This window comes from Mercenaria mercenaria, chromosome 10 (genome assembly GCF_021730395.1).
Source record: "Mercenaria mercenaria strain notata chromosome 10, MADL_Memer_1, whole genome shotgun sequence".
NCBI lineage: Eukaryota > Metazoa > Mollusca > Bivalvia > Venerida > Veneridae > Mercenaria > Mercenaria mercenaria.
Window position 1 is genome coordinate 31,873,830 of NC_069370.1, and position 27,397 is coordinate 31,901,226.

Consider the following 27,397-nt stretch of genomic DNA (forward strand, 5'->3'; position numbering starts at 1 on the left):
GCTATGGGGTATGAGAGGTATTGATAAATGATCTTTAGGCCTACTACTTAAATCATGTCAGTCGGCGAACTTCTGCTGACATTTACATCTTTTCTGATTATTTGATATTGAATCAGGCAGTTTTGTCATTAAAATCTACATCTAATGATGGTGTAGCCAATTTTTTGACTCTCAGAAATATTATTTGAAAGTCTTTAAGTGTTCAAATGAAGAGAAAAATAAATAATGTTTCTTTATTATACCTTTTACATTCGTTGAATTTTCCCAGGTTTTAAATGAGGTTTGAAAAAACAAAAGACATTAAATGTAGAACCTACAATCCTGGCTTCAATCCGCGTGATTACGGATTCCAGTTCGATGATTCGGCTTCTTCGGTCGTAATGCAGAACGTAGCTTTTCGTCAAAACCGAAAAATGCCGAAATCACATACGGAAAACACGTAAATTGCCGATTGTCATTAAGGGTCCACTACCTTAGTCTTTTGCAGAAATGACAACATTAACACATACTAACATGTACAGTTCAAGTCTTGATTTGATGTTTGTGAGAAGCTTTTTTAATAGACAAAAATTTCAATACTCAGAGCTAGGAGCAAATTGTGTGGTAAGAGCAACAGCAAACTTTATATGACGTACTCATTTTCAGACCATGTAGTTGATTTTTTCACGCACAAAGTGCGGAATTTAGTTACTGCTCACTGATTCTCCTCACGCAAAAACTTCGTGAAAATCAGGCCCTCCCTGACTTAATGTTTTCCCTATTTCGTCTGCAAACTTATTAAGTCAGTCTCTTTTCAGTACAGTTTAAAAACAAAGACAAATAACTATCTTTCACCGCAGAAACAGTGGTATCTAAACTTAGCTTAATTCGTCAAATACTGTGCATACTATTAAATAAATTTGATAGAATGTTCAGACAATAAATGCATTGCTTTGGCCTTATATATGTCATTGTCAATTTGTAATACTTGTATTTATCATCTTTTTCATGCAAGTTTACTGCGGCTTTCTGTGCCTCCTTTAAAGTTCATTACTCATTGATACGTAATACTGAAATCATTTTTTATCCTATATACATTTGGTTCACTTGAAGGTAGCAAAACTTAAGAAACTGTTGCAGTAACATTAAGAACTATGCTATTTTGACAATGCGCAATTCCGATGTAAAACTGAGATTATCGTAACAGCGTGAGAAATGCACGGGAATCAAAAAGAAACTAATAATAATAAAAAAAATGTATCTCAGATTAAATTATAAAGTATCAATGACTCTCAAAAGCATGTCCCAACAGAGCACTAGAAGAAAATGCATAGAAATTTTCGGTGACAGTATTTGGTACTGTAACGAAGTCTCTCATATCTATACAATATATATATTCATCAGTCAAGGATATGTCAGTGTAAATAAGCTGAGCGTTAGTTTTCTAAGAAATCGTCGTTAAACTGTGTTATACAAATCACACGTGCACCGCTTTTTTTCACAAAAATACTGTCCGCCATGTTTCCTTCAGTGAACGCAATAAAAAGAGTATTTTACCTTAGATGACCTCATTGTAGAGTACGATTCACTTTATAATCTAAATAAAGCATCACTTTTTTATAACATCCCACTGTCCGATTTTTCTGATCACTAGATGATCACTCACACTTACAAAATAAAACCAACGTGTCATCAAAATTTTCACTCTACACTGCTTCACGGCCTATTAACATTAATCATATATATATATACATGTATTCCGTATCGGGAACATTGACAATCACAACTTGCATTGCCCACAGGTTAGCGTTAAGTTGTTGCACTGGTGCTGATGTCAAAGTGCAAGAGGTCATCAACAGTGTTTACAAGTATTTTTACTATTCCCCTAAGAATATGGCCATGCTTGCAGCTGTTCAGTCTCTAACATCAGGTCAAAGTAAGAGGTTTAAGGAGGTATTTCATACCCGTTGGCTCAGTTTTGAAGGATCAGTGTCTGCCATGGTCACCAACTTCTCTAATTTGATTTCTGTCTTTCTTGAGGAGAATTCAGGAAAGGCACTGAGCCTATACAAGTCGCTTACCTGCTTCAAGTTTTTGTAAGTCGTGCACTTTCTTTTTGATGTGTTGAAACCCTTGGCAATCCTGTCAAAGATGTATCAGAAGCAGGACCTTGATTTCACAGAGGTTACTCCTTTGCTCAGGTCAACTATTGATTGTGTCAGTGACTTGCAGGTCAAGAAAAATGGTCAAAAGCTCACAGAATTTCTTGATCAGGTCCCTTCTGAGTCCCAAGTTGATGCTGATGGTCTGGTCACTTTCCAGTTCCAATGTCACACTATTAGGGACAGTTCTAAGCAGAGAGATGAGGCAGTCAAAGTTTGTGACCAGTTTGTAACTGGTCTGGTCAAAAGTGTAAATGTCCGGTTTTCTGATAATGAGGATGGTTCAGTTCTGACTGCTCTCAGTAATTTCTTTAATCCATTAGTCAGTAAAACCTGCAAAGGTACTGACATAGATGTGGTCAACGAATACCTTGCCACTGTTGGGGTGGAAGGTTGCAAGGATGAACTTTCATGCTTCCTAAATTTTGCCCATGCAAGCCATGACAATGGCAATAAATCAGTCAAATCCACTAGGGACATGGCAAATCTTGCACTAAGAAATAAAGATGTGTACCCAGCTGCTTCTGAGGCAGCTGGGAGGTTACTCGTGGCCCCTGTTTCCACTGTTGAATGTGAACGAGGGTTCAGCAAGCAAAACCTTATCAAAACTTGCTTGAGAAACTCTCTAGCAATGTCAGCTCTGAACAACCTGATGAGGATTTCAATTGATGGGCCAGGTTTAACTGACTTTGACTTTGGATGTGCTTTTAAGAAATGGAAAACTCTGAAGACTAGGAGAATCTTAATGTAATATTCATGTTCTGGGAATGCAGCATACATGTATATAACAATGTTGTGAGATAAACTGATTAACAGATTTTTATGGTGTTAATTGTTGATAATTTAAGACAGTGTAAATTATACTCATGATAGATTAAGTTATCCTAGTGTAATGTGTTCTTTGACAGCAGTCTATATAACAAATGTTGTGTGATAAATTGATGGACAGATTTTTATGGTGTAAAATGTAATCAACCAACATTAGATATAGAAACAAGAAATGCTGTGTGATAAATTGATGGACAGATTTTTATTGTGTTAAATGTGAATAATAGACAGTATAGATTATACTACATGATAGTTAATATTCAACATTATATAGAAACAAGAAATGTTGAGTGCTAAATTGGTTGACTGATTTTTGTTGTGTAATATTTATGTAAATAAGACAGTATAGATTATATTATATGATAGTTTAAGTATATTTAACATTAAATATAGAAACTGAATTTTCCTTTGTTTTTACTTTTAAAATTATTTAATACACCTTATGATCATTCCTAACGTAATTTGAATCTATTTACAAAAATTAATTTCCATATGCTCTGACACTAAGACAACCAAATGAGAGAAATGAAAGTGGCTCAGAACTTTGGCTCAAAAGTGGCTCTTAAGTGGCATCAACTTTTTCAAAGTGGCGAAAAGGTTGGCGACAAGTATGAAAAACCCAGAGGAAGCATGACAAGTCGATCTTTACCACGAACATGAAAGCAGTTACTTTGATTCCTTTGTTTACATTTCAAACATGACGATTCACATGTACGTCCAAGAACATAAATTTCGTGCTTTCCCACATGGCGTGTAAACTTTTTTAATTAAAAGTATGGTGTATTCGGCAAACCATTTGTAATTTCTGACGTGGTAAATATCATTGAGAGTATCATTTATGTTCATGAAATTTAATTAAATATCTAAGTTTTATACTTGCAAAGGAAAAAGTTAACTTGATGGTCATGGTCGCTGGCTTCGAATTCCTCGCCCATCACCTACGTCGGATCAAAACCTCAATTGAGATGTAAAACTTTTCTCGTAAGCAAGCCATCCAGCTGAGTTATTGTCTCGATCTAGGTACTAGTCTGAGCCCCCAAAAAATGTCTGGAGAGGCACCTGGAGTCATTCCCCTACAACAAAACCTGGGAAAAGGTCAAGTCGTTTCGATGCTACTCTCAATCAAACAAAATAAACATTGTTCCCGTTTTTGTTTGTTTGTTTGTTTGTTTATATTTTTATATACATGAATATGCAAAAAGGGTATTTGTTTGTTTCAGTGTAAAGTCAAAATATAATGTAACAATTATATATCAACAGTGAACGCGACATGCATTATATTTTCACGAGGGGTTAATGCTTTGATCTTAAATGTAAAACAAAACATATTCCTAATGTATAAAAGTAAAGGTAAATATATATGAGCCGCACCATGAGAAAACTAACATGGCGGCTTTGGATCTAGTCCAGCCTGCGCATCTGCACAGTCTGGTCAGGATCCATGCTGTTTGCTAATGGTTTCTTTAACTGCAATAGGCTTTAAAAGCGGACAGCATGGATCCTGACCAGACTGCGCGGATGCACAGGCTGGTCTGAATCCATGCTGGTCGCAAAGCCACTATGTTAGTTTTCTCATGACGTGGCTTATATGTATATATGTATGTACTCGTGGAATTAAATGTAGGGTGTAAAAAGTATGTATTCACAGTGCAAATCATCTATGCTAAATAATACGTACGACATGTTTGCTTTCTCACTGTCTAACATGACCGAAATGAGCTATTCGATTTTTATCATAGAGCTCTAGTTTATTTTTCACCTTAAATTAAAGCAAACGTGTACAATATAATTTCAAACTTAAACTTTGAAGTTTAGTAGGTTGAAGCATTCTCTAGATCAAGGGTATTTTTATTACCTTCTGTAGTCAGTCATTATCTATTGTAAAAATGCTTTTTTAACCAAAGTGAAAAATTTCAGGTACTTGAAAATGCAGCTTTCTAAAAGGTCTGCTAGAATTCTCGATGTCATTTATCAGACTTACCTTGTCAGTAAATAATATTATTACAAAATTGATACTGCTATTTCTTTTCGTTGCACTTTGCGGAAGTATGATAAAGTTATATATAAATATTTATCTGAACAGTACAATCCCTGTAAATGAGCACTACGTAAGCGCTCAGGCCCTTCTCGCACACCTATAGTTAGGACTTCTTTAATGTGTAAAGGCATGTGCAGAAAAATGACAAATTTTGCCAACACCTGGTAAATTGTAATGTGTTTTTTAGAAAAGAAATAAACGGAAATAGACAAATAGCTCTTAGCTCATTTATACGGATAATTCAGCTTTATTATGTATGTTGCAGTTATCCTTGATGACATAGAATACTGTCACCGAAAATTGTGACACGAACATACTGAGAACTTTTCCAACTTTACTTTTTTAATTAAAGTAAGAGTTCAGCACTTCATGGTTTTAATGTATTGTCACACTCGAATAAAGTTTGTTTTTACAGTAACTTCGAAATTCCTCAGAAATAATATCTTGTACCCCACCCATCTAATTCATAATTTCAAAAAAACATAGGCCTTAGTATGTTGGTTTTCTCGTGGCATGGCTCATATAAAATTATGAAACATAAATGAAAATATATCATAAAGGCGCAGCATTGACTTTTTGTTCTGTTTGTTGTAATATGTGTTTTTATTTCAGTCTCCGAAGATTGTCAAACACTTTCCGACTGTAGTCACGTGTCCTGCCCAGAACGTGACTACGTGCTAACGTGCGACAAGACAGTATGCAGCTGCGTGCAAAGTAATATTTTTTAAAAGAATATTTTCTTTCGATATTTCTAAATATTGTGAAATATGGCAAGATTCTTCCAACAACATTTGCATGAACATATCTTACCTTGAATGAATGCTTTATTTATAGTAGAACCGTATGCGGCACCTTTTTCAGGTAAAAGTTTCATAATGGCAGAAATTCAGAATGCCCGCCAAATAGTCACTGACTATATGGGACCAAGGACTAGGTAGACAGATTTCAGTTACAGAAAATGGTAACTTCGGCCTTTAGAAAAGTGGAAACGAACTGATATCTTAGGACCTGTAAATGTTACCTCTGAATTGATAAACTTTATGAAGAAAAATTATTACATATTTTTGTAAATGACGACGTATTAACATTTACATAGATTTAACTTGTAACAATTATCAATTTTAGTCACACAGCACTCGTGCATAGCGATAACAGACTGCCAAAATTCCGCTCCCGGTTCTAACAATTATTGTGACCGCGATTTCCATTGCGTGGACGGCACGTGCAGATGTGGTCACGGGTTTGGACCTGCTCCAGGCGGCGGTCATGCACCAGGCGGTGGGCCTGCTCCAGGGGGCAAATGAAATGTTTATAAAAGTGTACGCTGTGCATTGATTTGTATATCTACATTAAAATTAGCGAAACAGAAATTAAAAACTTCCTTTTATCAGCTTGTTAATGCAATAACAGTAGTTCAAATGGTCAAACATATTTCAGCAGGGTCAGCTCATACAATAAAACGAGGAATAAATGCCTTGTCAATGTTAAAACTGACCGTTGAAGCTAGATACCGCCCTAACATGTTCAAATATATTGCGTCGCACAGACACAATTACAGGTCATATGACCCCTTACTAGCTTTGATGGTGGAAGAAGACCCCAGGTGTTCCTCCGTGCTTTATTTCATCACGGGCGGGCACATGCATAGAACCACCGGCCATCTGTAAGGCAGATGGATGGTTTCCTCACATGGACAATTCAAATCACCGAGTGAGACTCGAACATCGATGAGGGGGAAATGGTTCAAAGTCAGCGGCATTAACCGCTCTGTCACGGAGGCTCCTATTCAGATATAAGCCATAAAGCAAAAGTTTACTGAATGGAATGTCTTTGGCACCAGCAATGCCTCGGTATTCTGCGAAACGCGAAAAGTAACACAGTATCCCTTGCTGTTAGCCGTTGTGACGCTTCTTACAAATGTGCGTTCAATCAAAGTAATGGTATTACGACCCTATATAATTCCCTTCATCGAAATCATATTCACGTAATTTCTTTTTACACATTTTATGCTAGTATAGCGTTAACACATGTTTGTTTCCTGTTTTAGCATCGGGATATGATGTTATAACACAACAGTAATGTAAAATGGCCTAGCATTCATTCAATATGCACATGCTCCTCCTTTCAAGTCACTCGGCGTCTCATATTTTATTATGGCAAGCTGTATGACCATGATGATCAGATTTCATTTACCTTAAAAGTGACATGGAGCTGGCTTAAAGTCCGTGGAAAACTCATATGTTTTTCCTCAAGAAGTTGTCTTCTCAAACGCAAGCAGAGATCTCTAAATGAATGATATCCGTAAAATTGCTGGTCTTTATTTGGACGGTCGAACTTGTATGGGTCTGAACATTAAAATGTTTCTTCATGTCGGATTGCCCATATGGATAGGTAGAAAAGCGGGATAATCATCACCTCTGTTTATAGGTCTAGTTCGGTCCTGTCCATCCCGTCTTTGGCTTAGAACCATAAAACTTTACAGACATATTGGTCCTGACAAGTACTTGACCCTCGAGCATTTTTGGGTCAAAAGGTAAAAAAAAACAAGTCACAGGGACCTGAATTGTGAAAATGCTAGAACCATAAAACTTTATAGGCATATTGGTCCTGATAAGTAGCTGACCGGAGCATTTTTGTGTCGAAAGGACATAGTCACAGGGACCTGACCTCTGAAAAATGATTTGCACACTATAATTTGAGAAGTACATGACCTAGAACATTGGTCCTGATCAGTAGTTGACCCTGAACAATTTGACGTCGAAATGTTAAAGGCCAGATGACCATGTAGTACACTTTGAACTATTAAAAAAAACTTCATAGGCATTTTGATCATGATAAGTGAAGGAACCTGAACATTTAGGGTGCAAAGGTCATGAGCAAGTGACCTCAAGTCAATCAATAATGGTTTCCACTCCATAATTTTGAGAACGCTTTGACCTAGAACCTTTAAACTTTTCAGGCTTATTAATTGGTCCTGATAAGTTTGCCATTCAATAATAAGAGAACTGTTTAACACAATACTCTCAAACTTCATAGGTTTCATATTCTTGGATAGATCCAATATGGTGTCAATAGGTCAAAAGTGAATATCTGTGGGGAGCATAAAGCATGTACTTGAGAAATTCTTGACATTCGGTGGAATCACTGGCATTCTCCACCTTTTTGGTATTGATTTTGATTTGATTTATGCTAATTTATTTTAGGTCTATTGTGAAACAAGTTATTTGAACTTAGATAAAACAGTCTCAACATCCCATTCCTGATAATATCCACCGCCGTGAGTGTACGAGAGAGGGGAAGCGTGTTTCCTTTTTAATGCTGAGCGCCAAGCAAGGGAATTTCTGGCACCATTCTTGCGTCTTTTGTGTGACGCAGCCAGGGATTGAACGCACGATCTTGCGCACTCAAAGTGGACGATTTACCACTGAGCTATCGAGGTGACACTATAAACGTTCATATACCCTTTTTTCAATGGCATATCACTTTGAGCTCTACCCCTGCCAGCTAAGCGAGCTACTTTCATGCTATCCTTGTCGAATTTTCTTCGACTCAACTTAATTGCAAAATCGAAACATCCAAATCCAAGAATAACGTGAGTCCTTTAGAAACAGCCTAAATATTACATCTTCAAGAGACTGAAACTGGAATGAACAGTAACTTTGACTGGGAATATGTCTTTCAAAGAAAGGGACAAAACTGTAACATCCTATATATTGCATGTGAAGACATAAGCCTAAAAGAGTTGTTGCAATGATTCTAAAATTGAAGCATTACGCAGCCATAAAACTGATTGTTGTTTGTTTTAAGCAGTCATATGACTTATATAGACATGTTGTTTTGCTTCCTTGGCTTGCTGCTTGATACAGGTTTGACTGTATTAATATGACTAACATATAACTTCTGCGTTCAAAACATACTGTGAAATCATTAATTTTCGTGGGGGATATTTTCTTGGATTTAAGGATTTCTGATACCAGTGAATAAAAAAGTCTTATATATTTGCTAACCACGAATAAAATAGCCGTTTCGGTTCAAACCATGGAGTTTTTACGCACATGAAATTAAATGATTGTACAGTAGACACCTTTACTGCATAGTGCTATGGAACAATATTCCTTATTATCCCCCGCCGATGAAATAGGGAGGAGGGTATTGAAATGTCGTTGTCCGTCCGTCAGTCCGACCGTGCGTCCGTCCGCAGCCATTACTCAGTAACTAGCTGGTAGAATTTCATGAAACTTGAAATAAACATGAACCAACATACTGTGATGATGCCCGTCAAGATTTTTTTTTTTTTTTGATTGGTCAATTTCTCTTTGAGTTATTGCCCTTGATTTAATGAAAAATGCCCAAAAATATCCGTCCGCAGCCATTTCTCAGTAACTATCAGGTAGAATTTCATAAAACTTGAAATAAACATGCACCAACATACTGCGTGATGCCCGTTAATTTTTTTTTGGATTGGTCAATTTCCCTTAGAGTTATTGCCCTTGATTTAATGAAAAATCCACGTCTGAAGCCATTTCTCAGTAATAAGCTGGTAAATTTTCATGAAACTTGAAATAAATATATGAACCAACATACTTCGATGATGCCTGGCATTTTTTTTCAATTGGTCAATTTTCCTTTGAGTTACTGCCCTTTAATTGTTTAAAAATCTACAGATTTATACATAACAAACCAACCAATTGGTAGATCCTTTACCATGAAAATTTATTATAAACACGTGAAGTTCTGTACCCACACCTGGTCACCACCTTGCCTTGGTCACCCCCACCCCCTTCAAAAAAATTAATTCCTTTTTATTATTATTTCTTTTCAAACCTTCAACGAATATTTATCAGCATGCAAAGTTGTACCGTTCTCCCACCTCACTCTCCACTCAGTCTTGCCCACCATCTGATCATGCATCCCCATCCCCCACCAATTTTTGTTTTATCATTTTTAATTTTCCATCAATATTTATAATCAACATGTGAAATTTTGTACCCTCACCTGGTCAGGGTATCGGCGGGTATTAAAACTTCGTTATTTCGCCTTCAGTGTTTCGTTACTTCGTGTATTCGCCTCGGAAGGCGGACGAACATACAAAAATTGATCTATTTTCGACCTTTCGTTACTTCGACCCGCCGACAAGAACACATGACAAATGTTTCGTGTAGGGTCTGCCTTTATACACTATAATAATGGCGCAAAATGGGGCGTAATATATATATGAATTTAATACCAGAACTGAAACACTTGAAGAGTGACATGTATTATTGCATATGAAACATTTTCTATCATAAATTGAGAAGATTGTTTTGTATAAATGGTAAAACACATTATCTAGATATCATTCGAAGTTCAGGTCGACGTAATGATGTGCTCCTTAAGACTGACAGAAGCTTATTTATATACAAATTTAATACTAGTGATAAAATATCTTTTATGGAATATAAATCATTATCTTTCGTTTTAGGACAAATATTATTTTATAAATGGTAAAACACATTATTTAGATAGCATATTCATTTCAGCAGCATATGTGTAATTGTTATGCGCATGCCTACCGGAAAGCGAATACACGAAAGGACGAAATTGCACATTTTTCGTGTGTTCGTGTCGGCGGGACGAAGTAACGAAAGGTCGAAATGTCGAAAACTGTTTATTTCTCGTGTGCTCGCCTTTCGACTTTAGAGGCGAATACACGAAGACACGACAAAAGAAGGACGACAACACGAAGTTTTGATACTCGCTGACACGAAAAGTGATTAATACAAAAGTTCGTGTGTTCGCCTCTGAAATTTCGTTATTTCGCCTTCAATGTTTCGTTACTTCGTGTATTCGCATAGAATGGCGAACGGCGAACACACGACAAATAAGCAGTTTTCGGCCTTTCGTGTTTTCGTGTCATCCACATAGCGACCCGCAGACACGAACAAATATGCATCATTTTGACCTTTCGTGTTTTCGTTACTTCGACATTTTGCCTCGCCGACATGAACACACGAAATGGCAGAAATCAGCCACCATAGAATTCTGACACCATGTCATATTTATCTAAACGTCATGAAAAACGAACGCCTCGCCCGGGGATCGAATTCACAACCCAGTGATTCGTAGATCTTCCGGCTTTCTCTTTTTTTAGCTAAGCGGGCTGACAACATACTTTTTTATCACAATACATATGCAGTTATTGTAATGTCAGATTGTTTAACAGTGCTATATGGACGATATTGCATCATAAGCCGATCCTACATCTCTTAATTGGTTATTTAGATCGGTGTATTGATTCTCAAACTCTTTACTGTCAGCCATTGTTTTATTTCCGTCTGCTTGTGTCTTTGAACTTTGGCTGCCTCTGTCTTCTGTCAGCAAACCCATATTTACGTACCTGAAAAGAAACAATGAATTCAAACTAGAGCTTAGATATTACAGGAAAGTTGCAATAACCTATATTTGAATTTCAAAAATAAAGCTAAAATGTCATTGAGATACCTTTGTATTTTCAGCTTACTATGATCTATTATCTTAACGTTTGTTTGTTTGTGTTTTTTTTTTTTTTTTTTTTTTTTTTTTTTTGGTTGTTGTTGGTTTTTTTGCATTTCGTTCATTTTACACGATTTTTTTATATTTCAGTATTATTACTGTTTGCGCAAATGTTTATCAAAACAAATTTGTATAAATAACTTAAATGTAAGAACCTTACATTTTAGCGTCCGACTGCTCAGAGATATCTGTCCCTGAAGAAAAGAAATGACATCAAACTTTATTGTTACATCTTTTACATCAGTTTTACTACAACATTATAGCATTGCTTGACATCAACTTCAGAAATAATAAGTTCCCAAACGTGGTTATCGTAGAATAAACCGTGTTTTGAGTTCTTATGCGTAAGAATATATTTCGAAGGCCGTAGGGAAATTATTATTTCGATTCTAACACGACATACTAGTATCAACAGTGTTAGAAAAAATGGTAACTACTTTTTACGACCGTGCTACGCACCTGGATCGGATGACGTCATTGCAAGCGAGTGGTTTATTGCAGAATAACCCGTGATAGATTTTGCTCTATATGTATGTAGATTATTTGCTGGTCGTGTTAGAATTATGATTTTCTTCGTATTCTTCTCTTTTGATTTTGATACAATCAGTTTGACTTCAATACGGCTTAAAATCAATTAACATTTAATGTTCATCTGTCTTATACCTTAACATAACGTTCATATCATGTGAGCAGGGGTGGGGGTGCGGAATACGCTGTGAAAGGATGTTGTTGCAAGAGATAAACTACATTATTTTTACAGTCCAAATAAAATATTTCTCCCTCGATGAAAACATTTCCAGCTATTGCATTTCAATTCCTATTAATTGAGAAACGCGCTTCTTTCTGGACGGGTACGCTGTGACGAGGCGTCAGCACGTTTTCTTTTGTCAGTTGAGATAAGATGAGAATAGTGCTTCGAGTAATTTTTATTTAGGTATGACACATATAGGCGTCTTTTTCCGAAATATAGACAAAGGAATGCATTTAGTGCCTACATACTTAAAACACGCCCACAGAATTCATAACTTATTTTCATAGAAATTATCCAACGATATAAGTTGTCAAAAGACGCACGGACGAGCGGTTTTACTTCAAAGAAGGTTGAAATGCACTTAGCTAAAACCTGAAATATCAGAAGTTTTGTACGGAATATTACAAAAGTACATAATACAAAGTATGCACTAAATGAACATTGTAAGAAAACTTACTAAAGATATAATGTTCAACATAAGCTTTCAAGAAGATCATTTTGAAACAACCAAAACAATAGATAACTCGGTTTGACTGAATCTTATCATGAGAGGTAATAAAATGTGCAACACCCCTCACGCCTCCTTCCCTCCCTAACACCAGCATAACTGGAATTCCATCATTAAAATATAAATGGACTACTTGGTCGAAAAGCAACAGAAAATATAGCAACACTGAGTACGGGGTAAATTTAACGATAGATATGTAAATCTACAAGAGCCTTACACAACCAACCACGCTAATAGCAGACTCGGTACTCGAAACGCAGATATGTGGCTGACACGCACATGGACATGATAAAGCGCGCAAATTCTACATAACTTACATGATAATGTAAATTTACAAACCAACAGTCTTATCAAAACATGTTTCGCTTTAATAAGCTTCTTCAGTTGACAATATATGAAATACACAATGATATATGAAATACGGAAATGATGTCGACGCCAAAGCTATTTCTTAACCACAGTTGTTGTTTTCCCTTATCGCCCTCAGAATGCAAATGGAACTTTTACACTAAAATATTTTTTACCTTTAATTGTGTCTTCTTTTAGCTTACTTTTCCGTTTCAGTAAGATTGTAACATAGGCAGCATATAAAGCTAAAGCGACTATAACTAATCCTAAAACTACTCCAACTATTAGTGTAGACTTGTCGTCTGTGCTAGCAGTTGTGTCTTTGTCTGTTGAAAATAAAAACAATCACGTTTAAAATATTACCAAATTATATTAAAGTTTATTTACATGTCAAAATGAGTCTATTCTTCTTTGACTTTCATATAAAAATTGATATAGGATGATATTAAATTATTTCAGAGAAGTGTGCAAGAAGAAGAAAAAAAGCAGTAAAAGGTGACAAAGACGACGCAAGGACTTCATATTTTTGTAAGTATAATGTTTACATTAGCTTTTGCTCAACTTTTGGAAAGTAAGTGCATGTTTCCTAAAATGCTGCGTTCGTATAAACTCACATTATTAGAAAATGGTTGCTTTTGCTGTTGCCAGGTTTAAAAATCTAAAACGATCTAAGTGCATAGACTCTGTAATCGACTCCCATCGGATATGGAAAAAATATTACATCAGCAACGGCGTAATGGTGGCGTCTCATCGTCCGCAAGTTCATTGTTTTAAACGAGTTTCAGTCTTATTTATCTATAATTATGCATTCGGCTGGAGTTGATTTTGCTTGGCCGGATCACACTCAGCGCAAGTGCCTCGTGGGATCCAAGCCCGGCAAAATCTACTCGAGCCGAATACCACATTGCAGATCAAGGTTCTGTTATAATTAACCCCATTGGATTATTTAAAGAAATCACATATACATTAGAAGATTACCTATAGACTGTATATCAGATCATAAATGTCACCTACTATCACAACATATGAAATAAAAGAGTAAACAAGCAATACCTTTCGTGAGTGTTGTAAAGTTAAAGCTCTTGGTAAAACTACTCTTCCCTCCTTTGTTATAAGCATACATTCGTACAAAATATATTGTCGACTCTTGGAGATTTTCTAGTCCTGTACTGAATTTCCCCTCATGTTCCTCAGTATCAACATACACCGTGGTCGCATTAAACCAAATAATGTTATCTGCGCTCATCTGGATCACAAAAGTCTGCGGAAACTCACTATCAAACCTTTGCTTCCATGAAATGCGAACAGATGTGCTTTGAATGTGTTCAGTCTTCAAATCATATGGCACAGCTGGAGGTTCTTCAAATCAAAATTTATTTGTATAGTTCTCAACGTACATAAAAAGATTGGTGCGAAATTAAATTTGTTCTAATGCTCTAAGTTTTTTAAACATAAATGTACTGCTACCGTTTATGTAGCACATCAAATCCCTTGTATTGCAGGGGCCTCTGTGACCGAGCGGTTAAATGACTTCAAATTACTTGCCTCTTACCGCTGTGGGATCGAAATCTCGATTTGGGTGTAGAATTCTTTTCTTGTGAGGAGGACATCTAGGAAGGTCGGCGGTTTTACTCAGTGCCTGAAATAATGCCTGGATGGCCATCTAGGCCTTCTTCCAACATGAAAAGCTAGAAAGTCGACATATGACCTACAATATTGTCGGTGTGGCGTTTTTGTTTAAACTCAACCAAAAAAAACTACTTTCTTATGTCGTAATACATCAAACAGTTTCCAACGTGCAATAGACTAGTAACATCTCTTATAAGATTTCTGACATCGGCTAAAATATATAATACTTCAAATATAACCGAAAATATAATACAGATCGTGGCTCGTAAGAGGCGATTGTTCTTAACAATTTGCTAGAAGAAAATGTGTTTTATTTCTTCACCTTCCACCTCTGATTCATGTGAAGAAGTCGGAAGCTATTTGCGAACTTCGAAACAGATAGGTACTGATACAGAATCCAGGAACACTGGTTAGATCAACTGCCCGCCGTCACACAACTATCTTTGAAAAACGCACTTAAAACTCTAAATATTATAAAATAATCAGTAGCTCCAATATATAGAAGTGGTATCATACATCATTGAAAATTTTAATAGAAAAAGAATATTTACCTATCGGTACCATCTGTAACCTTAGTGATGCAGAGCCTATCTCGTTAGAGAAAACTACGTCATAAAAACCAAAGTCATTCTTCGAGTTTATTCCTAATGAAATGGTAGCTCGTATACCATCCGTTTTGATGATATGCCCAAGAACTGGCAAATGCACAATCACTTTTTTCCAAACAAAACTACAAATGTTTTCACCCTGCATTTTGTCATTTAGAACTTTGAAGCATTTTACATCAGACTCATCCACGTTGGAGAAGTAGTCAACCGTCACTTTGGCTGTTCCATCCATTTACTGCTGCAGATGCATTTACAGAGTTGACTGTTGGATTTGTGATGACTGGAAATGCTAAAATATTTAAATAGCAAAAATGTATGGCATGGATTCACTAAACAAACAAGTTTAGCAAATCGTGAAGAACAGTAAAATTCTCAGTCGATCTATCTGTCCAGCTGAAAAGTGAAATACTAGTATAACTTGTCTCGTTTTATGTGGTTCGCTAAAATTCGAATCAAAGGACGAAACAGTCTTAGGTGGTGCTTACGTCAGCAGAAACCGCTTAATGTTTATAAAAGACATGTCCAATATGTCATGTAGACCCGAATTTCTAATTATTATAACGACAGAGGTTATCATTTAAACATCATCTGCTAAAGTTTGACCATTCCAGATCGGATAAAGAATGCCTTTACAAATTTCTTCCGCACATTCATCATAATCGAACTTCAAAATTTGAGTCTCCTATAATCACGTATTGGAACCGTGAATTCCAAACAAAACAATGTATCTGTGTAACAGAAGTTCGTTTAAGAATCTTCTTCCGGATTGTTATATCTTTATTATCGCTTTGAAATGCGGTAAGATCAACTTTATACCAGTATATTAACAAAATGAAGTGGCATAATGCTTACATTTAACCAAAAGTTTAACAGACCCCTCTATAAATTCTTTGGTAGTTCCAAACACTTTGATTCTATTGCTTGCAGAACATGTATACACACCGGAATGTTCGTATGTCAGATTTGTCAACACTAGCCTCTCACTACCGGGTTTCTCTGATAAAACCGTATTTATTCCTGGCCACGTGTGCACCCATTTACCATATTTATAGTTTGTGTTTGGTGACCCTGTAGCATTACATATTAACACAGCATGCTTTGCTTTGACTGTGGTATTCGTTGCTGTTACCGTGACAACTGGTGGGTCTGCAATGTTACAATTAACAGTTGTATGTTTGTGTGTGGTTGTTACTAAGACTTTATGCACTTGAGCTCAGTCTAGATAACCATTCGCCTTGTTTAAAAATGAACCCTTCTTGGACAAGCACTAGAAAAAAGGTTGTACATCACTATATCACTATTCAGTTGCTACGTGTGTAAACTGAAGTGCAAATCCAGGAGCATGATTGGTTTGTCAACAATCCTATAACAGATCAGACACAATAGAAATTTTAACTACTTAAAATTTAAGTATGAACAACTACTTTGGTTTTCAGGGAGTTTTTTTCTTCTTATAATGAATTATATGATTTACAATCAATTGTTAACTTACAATGAACATTCAGAGCTACTGACGCTGTTAACTGTGGTGGTTCAATCAATGCTATATGAGTAACTACACACTGAACAGTCTGTCCATTATCTTCGGCTGAGACTCGCCTTTTGAATAAGGAGATGACTGTATATGTCTCTGATGAAGTATCAAGGGTTGATGTAACTTCACCAGCGGGTATTTCTTCCTGGTAAGACCAGGACATGTTTGCAGCTGGCCTACTTCCATTTATACTACATTTGACCTCGGCAATATTCCCCGCTGATACAGCTGATGTTTGCCAAGCTGTAGGCAAATTCGGTTTTACTGAATCAAACAAATATCATTGTTATAAAAAACTAAAATCAAGTGTTTTCCAAAATTTCACAAATATGAAACCAAGCTGTGAATCAAAATTTTAATAAGTAAGTGTTACAATACCAAATCGCCTTATTTTATCATCTAATGTATGTTGTGTTTGCACAGTAGTTGTTTCTGTCAGGCAATGGATCAGTATGTCTTAATAATCAAACAAGCTAAACTAGATCTATATTTATAAGAGTTTAATTGAAAACGTAGATGGGAAATTTATGGGAAAACAATACAAAGTAAATGACGTCACAGGACTTACAATTAAGTACAAGCTCGACGCTAACGGCAGATATATGCCTTGGATCTGTCTTGAAAGAAGATTGGCAGATATACCTGGTACCATCATCTTGTCTCTCTGGTGTAAACGTGTACTTCTCACTAACATTGTAGGAACGGGTTCCAGCAGTGACTGTAGAAGTAGAAATTAGTGGTTTTGTTCCGGTGTTTCCCCTGTACCATTCCACCAGTGGTTCTGGATAACCGCCACTTGACACACAAATAAGACTTGTAACTTGAGACTCGGTAGCTCTGATAATCAAACTATTCTCTGTCGATTGCTCTGCATTTGAAATGATTGGTGTACGTGGTGGCACTTAAATAAAGAAAACCAAAACTTGATTATATAATCACGGAACATCCTCTGATCAGATGCTGAAAATCTATGTGAAATAAATGTGGAGTACATTATTTCAGGTTAGGTGAAACAAAAAATCTTTTGAAACTAATGAGTAACTCAATCGCGTTTTTTACAAAAAAAGGCGTTTACGATGCACTCTATTTTAGTACAGATATGAATTAATGTCTTTCCCTAAGATAGACACACAAAACCACATCTGCAATTCAAAAAACACAAAAGCGAAAGCTCAAATAAAAAGTGTAAATGTGTTACAATATAACCTAACTGTTTTGTTTGCATAAAACATATATTGTTTTATTCTACCAAGATAGTATCATAATTATAATGCACATGACGAACCTCTAACAAAAAGATTTGTCCGATCGGAACACTGGTACAACCCTTCATCGGTCATCGTCACATTCTTAATGACAAGGCTTTTGTCATCACTTCCCCACTCTAGTCGCACTTTTTTCTGTACAGGAAGGTAAGGATTGGCAAAGGTTTTGTTACCAGGATTGTTGTAATTCATTACGTTACCATTGTGCATTTCTGGACCGACCCATACAGGATACGCCACTACAGATGTGCATGGAATGGTAACATTGTCCCCAGTAGTTACCACAAGCTGTTGCGCTGAGCAAAACACTGACAGCTGTATCACTGTAAGGTGTTACAGTACTATACAAATAGATCTAAATATATACATTTTGAAAGTCTATAATATAAGTGATATTGTGATAATTTGTTCCATTAGATTTGTTCATAGTGTGCTCTTTTATGATGACATAGTTGATTTCACACGCTGAGAAACAAACTTACATATGAAACTTTCACCAAAATTGTATAGTTAAAAAGGGAAGCGATTTGGCAGCACTTAATTAAACTGGTTCTGGAACTTAACCTTTAAGGTCATTATATAGTGCCGAAGATGTTATAGGTGCAGTTGGGAAGTTTCTCAGTTTCTGAGAAACCTGCTTATATGTAAAACTTGAAACACGTGGACGCCGACGTCTGTTTCATGGCCCGCAAAAGGGTGACACCAACATTGCATTAGGTAGTCTAACAATGCATAGATTTTAGGGAAGTGTCGGTTTATTCCCAAAAGAATTGGGGTTATGTGATGTAATATAAATAGTCTCAGGATTAAGTTCTTCACGAATTAAGCATCATTTTCCTGATAATTTCCTTGCGTTATTGAAATCCTACTTCAATGTAAACGACAGCATGTTCATATTACCTTTTCTCATGCATCACTGAACTCAGATAGAAGTAAGGTTATACAAAAATATGTTCTGTAATATTGAAACGTTTTAATGGAGAAAAAAATCATAATTATCAGACATGTTATTGTTTAAGTTATCGTGTAGATTCAGCTACCATATCTCAAGCATGTTTTGTTGCTCGGGAACAAAATGTGCAATGGCCCGGAATCCGCTACTTTATGCTGCACTCAGAGTATGACATTGATAATGAAAATATATCCTTGAACATCAACCTGTCCTCTATGTCGACTGGACAGAAGACTTATGGGTAACTTGACAATGTAAATATTACTGAATCTGAGTGGATTGTCGAACAGGTAGTAATCAATAAAAGGTATGCAATACTTAAAGTAATTAGAGAAAAAAACACTCACCCAGAGATAGGATAATACCTAAGATATCCAGCATACTATTATACATTTTCGTATACGGTGTTGAATGAATTATATATACTTCCGTGTTTAAGATATTGTTGAATACTTGACAGTAGAGGTAAAGGTTTTTCGAATGCAAGTTGTTTGCAGATTTTAGTTACCATTTTTAGCCACAAATAAATTTGCAACCACATGTCTTTTGTTGTTGTTGTTTTTTTTGTGATTGTTGTTGTTGATTTTTTAGTATGTAGATCGACATGGTATTTGTATATAATACCTACAAAACATTGTTTAGTATTTAAGTGTATTTAATATAAGTACATGAATGAGCCGCGTCGTGAGAAAACCAACATAGTGCATTTGCGACCAGCACAGATCCAGACCAGCCTGCGCATCCGCGCAGTCTGGACAGGATCCATGCTGTTCGCTTTCAAAGCATATTGCAGTAAGAGAAACCGTTAGCGAACAGCATGGATCGTGACCAGACTGCGCGGATGCTCATGCTCATCTGGGTCCATGCGACAATGCACTATGTTGTTTTTCTCATGGCGCGGCTCAAATGTGTTAAAATAGAACTGGCCTAAGACCACAGTTATTTTTACTATATGTTCTATATAGGCACTGGACACTATAGCAATTTTGCATGCATTCCAACCCCTTTAAAAATACCTGAACTCAACAGAACTATCCAAGAGAAAAAAATTCCAGCCACAGTAAACATTGGGTTGACCGGCTCTTTTTTCCACCATTTTGAACCAAATCACATGTGTATGAAGAATACTCTCTAGATGGCCGCAAACAGGCAAAACAGGCCCTATCAAAAAGTCATGTTATGCATATTCTGACATTTTCATTCTGTCAAATTGTACATGTACCTACTATTTCATATCTCCTCTATTAAATCATGACATTTATTGCAGGTCTTTCACTCAAAAATTCACCAATATTCACCATCAAACAGAGGAACTATTTTCCGCGTAACCACTTCCGTATTGTGGTCAACCAAGGGCAAATAACTGTAGTCTTGTGCCTATTTGAATACTGAAAAGGTAGCTCAATCCAGTATTATAAGGTATAATAGTACTAAATAGGTATCAGGCGAATCAGACAATGGCGAAAGAAAAATATCTTTTTACCAGTTGAAGTGGAATTTTCATATTTTATGTAAGCCAGTTCATTCTTTTTATGTCATTGTGGACCTCTAAAGACGGCTCTGAAGCTATTGATTGGAAATTATATCTATCTTATGGTCCCCATTGGAAATTTGTGTTGGGTCATCCCAGGTATTAAGATCATATCTTTATTCAATTTAATAAATCATAAAGTATACTTGACGTAATCTTTCATGTATAATTACCATATCTATATCTATATTAAGATGTTTACAATATTCTAATGAAAGCATTTTAATTTATATTAGCTATTGTATACGTGTACATGTATTTTTATTGCATTAGTTTTATATAATGTTTTACGTTCTTATGCCTGAATAAATTTGAACTGAATTGTACTTGACATTTTGGTAGCATTTTTAAGGAGATTGTTTTTGCATATTTATCGTTGTCAGAAATTAAATAGCAGCCAACTTGTCTATCATTAGGCTGTAACATTAAACTTTACTACACTAAGAATGTGGGTAATATTTTTCTTTTGTTTCAGAAATTATAAGAAGCAGTATCATTTATCAAAATATCTTGTAATGATTGTGAAAAGATTTTTCTTTTAACATATCAGCATCTGGATAGTAAGTACAGGATTGATTTTCACGTACAAAATATTACCAATGATCTACAATTATAATAGCAGAGCGTCGCATTACGGTTAAACGTGTGAAGAAAGAAAACGAATAGAGAGATCTAACTGTGTATACTATCGAGTTGAAAATTCGTGGTACTTTTTGGAATCGGTGTTGTTCGGATTTCTTCATGTGTTCTATGCACATAGTAAATAATCAGTAAAGACGTCAGTAGACGCTTACTGTTTACGGTTGACAAAAGCGCCTCGCTTACTGCTTTGAATATTGAATAAAAATGTAAATTCGCGTTTGATAATAAAAAAATTAGTGCTAAATACATTTTCTACGAAGAAAAAAAGAAATAAAATACAATTATTTCATTTTGAAACGACTTTCGTCACGCTGCCATTACCGAACTTTATTATATATACTGTTTGTCATGGTGACGTCATAACTCCACAGTGGTGTAGTGGTTAGCGAGTTCGCGTTGAAAACCAGAGGTCGTGAGTTCGAATCTCACCTGGACCAGACTTTCAGACTTTTTTTTTCAATTCCTTTTTTTTTTCTTTCAGTTTTTTTTTTCTCTCTTATTATGAGTTTTGAAAATACTGTATAACTAAACTCATTCATGTGAAATTTAACAAGTGTTTAGTTTTGATAGCTATTTACATGAAGTCCTCATTGCCAAACATTCACAAGCAAAGAGACAGAATTCTTTTGGCTATTGGTCTAATGAAATTCTGTTAGGTTTGACATTTTCAGGGTTCAAGCTTTTCAGTTTGAAGGAGTTATCATTTGTGACTGGTTTCCAGTATAATAATAATTTATGTAAATTTTTTGATGCAGTACGTTTTAAAAAGTATAACAGAAATTATTCAAATACGTTTTTTTTTTTTTGCTTTATCTTGCTGCCGATTTTAATCTATATAGAATTGTTTTATCATATATAGACTATATTTCGAGTTTTCACATGTCAAGAATTAATCTTGATGCAGTCTAAAATATGCATTCAGAAATCATGAATTACCATTGATATTTATAATTTTGATAGATCTAATAGAACATAAACTTCCTAAACGAATCCATAATTCCACATAATTCCAACACCACTCCTTTAATTTTTAAGGGCACTGGTGATTTTTCAAGGGAGCTCTGCCTTTTAGGTAGCACCTAATTTCATATTAGTTTGTATTTTAGGACTGTACGTATACACTCATATATCTAATTATAGGTTACACAATGGTAAATAAATTTGCTATATGTTCTATATAAAATTAACAATCTTCTGAGAGCTATTAACACATAACCAGGGATTACTAGCCGTATGTTCTTAAATGACCCATAAACCACACAAAAACTCCACGCTATAAATAGGGGTCACGTATCTTCTAAAAGATTTTATTTTTTATCTGACAGGTCAACACTGTGGAAATCTTCCAACCTGACAGCTAAGATGTGGGTTTGAACCCATGTGTAAGAAGATTTGTTTATAGATTTACGACAACATCTTGAAAATTAATACAGCAGTATCTAAGGCGTTCTGAAAATCCGCCGGTTATGTAATAAGTGTTTTTATTGAACAATATACTGGCAAAATATCAACATGTTTCAATGAATTCTCAAACCGTCATGAATATTGTGAATTAATCAGTAACGAGGATTAAAGCCTAGCTGTTTAGGTTGTAATTATATAATTACATATTCTAATAAACTTAAATGATAAATGAGCCGCGCCATGAGAAAACCAACATAGTGGGTGTGCGACCAGCAAGGATCCAGACCAGCCTGCGCATCCGCGCAGTCTGGTCAGGATCCATGCTGTTCGCTAACAGTTTCTCCAATTCCAATAGGCTTTAAAAGCGAACAGCATGGAGCCTGACCAGACTGCGCGGATGCGCAGGCTGGTCTGGATCCATGCTGGTCGCAAACCCACTATGTTGGTTTTCTCATGACGCGGCTCAAATAGATATTTCTGTCTGTTTTCTATCCTGTCGTAATATATTTATAGACCGTATTATGTAGATGTCATACTTTCACTGAACTTAATTTGTAATCTAAAAGGTGTAATAAATAAAAACCTTATCAACAATTTAAATCTAAACCAAAACTATATTTCATATTTTGATTTAATGACAAGAGCTTTTAGTGTACATGTAGAAACTTGCAAATAACGAATGTAGTAACAAAATGTATAAATACGTTACAACTTGAGAACCCTTAAAACCAAGGACAAACGTCCAACACGGAAAACCACATTCAAGCAACGGCACACACACTTTCTAGACCTATCATTGATTGAGAAAACGTTTTATTGATATAAGAAGAAATTAAGAAACTTTTTGAAGTTGGTCTAAAAGAGACCTATCTCCAATAGGCAAGCTAGTTGTTACAAAATCCCTTGCTCTTGCAAAATGAAATCATTTGTTTTTGAGTATACCAAATCCACCATTGGCCAAAATTAATACTATACAGAACCTTTTTTTCAACTTCATGTGGAATAACTCTAGAGACAAAGTAAAAAGAAATATTATAACCCAAGACTACAAGTTTGGGGGTCTCAAAATAATAGATTTAAAATGTTTTATGAATAGCTTAAAGGCAACATGGATAAGAAGACTCATTAATTCAAATAATAAATTTAGTCAGTTAGTAGGTAGTATTTGTCCATTTGTAAAGCAAATCTCCAAGTATGGGACAGACTATATTAAAACAAAACTACATTAAGATATTAACCCTTTTTGGAAAGATGTTCTACAGTTATTATGCTCTCTCTTTAAATGCAACACCGGAAAATAGTAAACAATGTTATTCTGTTCATTTATGGTTTAATCCTGGAATTAAGGTTGGAAATTCAAGTGTTTGTATAAATAGATGGATTTCAGGTGGAATTCTGTTTTTAGGTGATCTTTTAAATCAAGATGGAGAATTCTATACATACAATGAATTTCTGGCCACTTACAATATTAGAAGTAACTTTTTAGAATATAGAGGTATGTTGACAGCAGTAAATGAATTTCCTGAAGTAAACAATATCCAACATCTGCCAAAGAAGATCAACTATCATATACATATTCCGCAAAGTCTTGCAGTAATAATTGATCTACATCCTTTTTTATCCTTAACGGATAAAAAAGGATGTAGATCAATTTACAAAGTAATGCAGAATGTAGGACATTATCCAAATTCTTTACAAAAAATGGCAGGATGAACTAAGAAATACCACAGAAGCAGAGTTTTTTCAAAAGAATTCGATATATGATATGGCTTATAAATTCACAAAAGATCCAAAAATAATATGGTTCCAATTCAGGATTAACCATAGAATCCTTGCCACAAATTATTTGCTGAAAAAAATGAAGATTAATGAAGACTCTTGCTCTTTTTGTCAGAATGAGCCAAAAAACTTTGATTCATTTGTTTTATGACTGTGAAGTAATTAAACAATTTTGGCTACAGCTTCAATCCTACATAAAAAATAAATGTAATCTGATTTTTGAAGATTGGACTATTTCAGATATTTTATTTGGTAATACAAAAATGGAAAATGTATTGAACAAACTAATATTACATGCGAAACATTATATATATTATAGTAGGTTGAAAAGATTATGGCCTAGTCTAGAAAATTTTAAGACCCAAATTGTTGCCACATATAACATTGAAAAAATGTTGCTAAACAAACTCTCAAACATGAAAAGTTTGAAAAGTCATGAGAAAAGTTTAGAAACTTAGTTCTACAGAAATATCTCAATAGGAGAATAGCATACATACTATATGAAAAGTCTGATATAATTTTATTTAAAGTTATATACCTATATACATGTACATGTGCATCTAAATAAATACATTTTTAATAACCACTCCTGTTTGAGAAAGAATTAGCAAAAAGTGAAGTTTTTAACGCCTACCCATCATCATTACAATGAGGTCCTCCACCAGCATCTTCTCCCCCCACCCCCTCTTCCCTCTTTTTTTTCTTCTCTTGAATATCATAAGGAAACCTTAGTAGTTTGCACCGAAGACCTTTTAAAAGTTTTTTTTTTGTAGACTGATAGATACAAAAGCATACTGTCTTAGCTGTATCACTGTTGTTTTTTTTTTAATTTGATACTGTATATCTGTGTTGTTGTTGTTTTTTTTTTTTTTCAAATTTAACACAGACTGAAGAAATACATTTGTATACATATATGTTGTTTTTTTTCCAGCATGCTCATTATGTTAGAAATGGAACTTATGTAAATTATTATAATTACAAACGCTCCAAATATTCAGGTACATCTTTATTAGATAAGGATCCTATTGGCTGTAATGTAGTTTTACACAGTAGTAAAAGAAAACCAAAACAGACATTACATCCATATCAAATTTGTTTCTGTACAAAAACGTGTTACAATGTTCCTTTTTTTAGTATAAAATAGGCTAATCTGTGTTTTGAAACTAAGTTAGGTAGATAATATAGAGTTTGTATCTTTGGTACATAGTGTTATTTAGCCACAAAATCTACCAATCCATTTTGAACACTGAAACAAAATGTTAGATATTGCTACAATGTAAAAAAACAAACTTCTTGGATCACTATAGTTACAACTGAGATTTAAAATAACGAAACTTCAGTAACGTGTCTGAAACATACTATAAAAGTCTTTACTATATACAAATGCATACATTAAGTGATCATATCAAACATTTTGAAACGGAGAGTTAAAACGCTATACAATGTAGGGCAGTTTGCTTGGCTAGAATAGCACAAACACATCGTAAATGGAAAAAAACAACACGAAAATCCCATTTTTAAACGAAGTTGTATAACTATCTTAATTATTAGTTAAGAAAAATTATATGTGTAGTTGCCATATATACATGATTCTGTAAGGGGAAGTGATGGATGGCTCTCCGACCCCACTCTCCACAATGACGGGGATAATAAATGAGCAACCTTTGTTTGCTGAAATTAAAAAAAAAAAAAATTGATATAAGAACCCTCACAGAGGCCAGAAGAAAAAACGGATAAAAGTACAAACTATTACGAGTAGAAGATGATATTAAAAACCCAACTAAATCAAATAATATCCTGTAACCAGTCAGGTTTTTTTATTATAAATATTTTTTCTTTTTTCTTTTTTTTTTTTATCAGCGAGTTCACTCATGTCTCTGAAACTTCACAGGTTAAGCGGGGGTTATGTTACAAGCAGAGCACAATTGTAATGCAATAATACCATTGAAAAGAAAAACTATACTTGTGTCAAATATTCGTCACACAATAAACACCAATTAAAAACGACATATAACACCATTAAAAATAAAAAAAGGAGGTCGAGATCTATTAAAATTTTACAAATGTTTAGTGTCTGTGATGGCATGTTAATTGAGAATAGTTGTCAAGAAACTATGAAAGGTCGGTGAGTCATGCTAATTGCGAAACGCTAAATATTAAATGCTAAATGTCAATTACTAAATGCTAAATGCCAATTATTTAATGCTAAATGCCAAGTGCTTAATGTTAAATGTTTCATACCAAATGCTTTATGTTATATAATTAATGCTAAATGCCGAATGCTAAATGTGAAATAGCTAATGCTAATTGCTAAATGATAAAATTTAATGCTAATCTTCAATTTCTTTAACTTTATTTAGCGATTAACGATTTCTGTCTCTTAACCTGATGAAAAAATCTTTAAATTATTTGAGACATATGATATTTAAAAAAATAACATGTACTACCGGTCATAAAACTGTTTACTTTATAAAATGTTGCATTCATACACTGATATATTCACCTCATTTATGATAAGCACTTAGCAAAAAGCACGCATTTCTCAATTAACAATTAGCATTTATCGTTTGACAAATTTTCGTTTGACAGTCAATATTTGACATTCAGCATTTAGCAAACAGCATTTTGCATTAACTATTTGTCGTTTAGCGTTTGGAAATTAGCATGGCGCTGAGGCATGCAGTAAGAAACTATGTAAGACCGGTGCGTATGGAATGGTGCGTATGGTTATTGCTATATGCTAATTTATAAACAGTGAGATGAGAAACCTACTTTAAACAGCCTTTGGCCTTCGTATCATAACTCTCATGACTCTGTCCCATTCGAAGGTGGTAAATCCCATTTGAGCAACATTTTATGACATTTTTCTGTTTTCGTATGTTCTGTGTTAATCAATGAATAAAAACAG

General features: G+C 34.9%; 3 protein-coding genes across 3 annotated transcripts; 1 reads left to right on the plus strand and 2 right to left on the minus strand.

Moving 5' to 3' along the window:
• Positions 1-1,872: 1,872 nt before the first annotated feature.
• Positions 1,873-3,361, plus strand: LOC128546379 (uncharacterized). Its single transcript, XM_053516846.1, has 2 exons — positions 1,873-1,915; positions 2,081-3,361. The coding sequence occupies exons 1-2, from the start codon at positions 1,873-1,875 to the stop codon at positions 2,890-2,892; spliced, it is 855 nt and encodes a 284-aa protein (XP_053372821.1). The 3' UTR covers positions 2,893-3,361.
• Positions 3,362-11,211: 7,850 nt separating this feature from the next.
• On the minus strand, positions 11,212-15,527 carry LOC123559495 (uncharacterized). The gene is made up of 5 exons (XM_053516848.1): positions 15,326-15,527; positions 14,199-14,504; positions 13,322-13,471; positions 11,699-11,732; positions 11,212-11,383 (listed from the first exon to the last, which is right to left on the minus strand). The coding sequence occupies exons 1-5, from the start codon at positions 15,525-15,527 to the stop codon at positions 11,212-11,214; spliced, it is 864 nt and encodes a 287-aa protein (XP_053372823.1).
• On the minus strand, positions 15,438-19,526 carry LOC128546380 (cell adhesion molecule 3-like). The gene is made up of 6 exons (XM_053516849.1): positions 19,481-19,526; positions 18,202-18,504; positions 17,485-17,817; positions 16,875-17,180; positions 16,235-16,528; positions 15,438-15,671 (listed from the first exon to the last, which is right to left on the minus strand). Exons 1-6 carry the CDS (start codon positions 19,524-19,526, stop codon positions 15,586-15,588), a joined length of 1,368 nt encoding a protein of 455 aa, XP_053372824.1. The 3' UTR covers positions 15,438-15,585.
• Positions 19,527-27,397: the final 7,871 nt, after the last annotated feature.

Excerpts from the sequence above, each read along its gene's own strand:
- LOC128546379 (XM_053516846.1), top strand. The coding sequence starts at position 1,873 with ATGGCCATGCTTGCAGCTGTTCAGTCTCTAACATCAGGTCAAA. Across the intron at positions 1,916-2,080 it reads GTCTCTAACATCAGGTCAAA|TCGTGCACTTTCTTTTTGAT; the intron begins GTAAGAGGTTTA and ends AGTTTTTGTAAG.
- LOC123559495 (XM_053516848.1), bottom strand. The coding sequence starts at position 15,527 with ATGCAGGGTGAAAACATTTGTAGTTTTGTTTGGAAAAAAGTGATTGTG. Across the intron at positions 13,472-14,198 it reads CTTTACAACACTCACGAAAG|ACAAAGACACAACTGCTAGC; the intron begins GTATTGCTTGTT and ends TATTTTCAACAG. Across the intron at positions 11,733-13,321 it reads AAAAGAAGACACAATTAAAG|GGACAGATATCTCTGAGCAG; the intron begins GTAAAAAATATT and ends TCTTTTCTTCAG.
- LOC128546380 (XM_053516849.1), bottom strand. The coding sequence starts at position 19,526 with ATGTATAATAGTATGCTGGATATCTTAGGTATTATCCTATCTCTGG. Across the intron at positions 18,505-19,480 it reads AGGTATTATCCTATCTCTGG|TGATACAGCTGTCAGTGTTT; the intron begins GTGAGTGTTTTT and ends AACACCTTACAG. Across the intron at positions 15,672-16,234 it reads TGTTAAACTTTTGGTTAAAT|CATTTCCAGTCATCACAAAT; the intron begins GTAAGCATTATG and ends TAAATATTTTAG.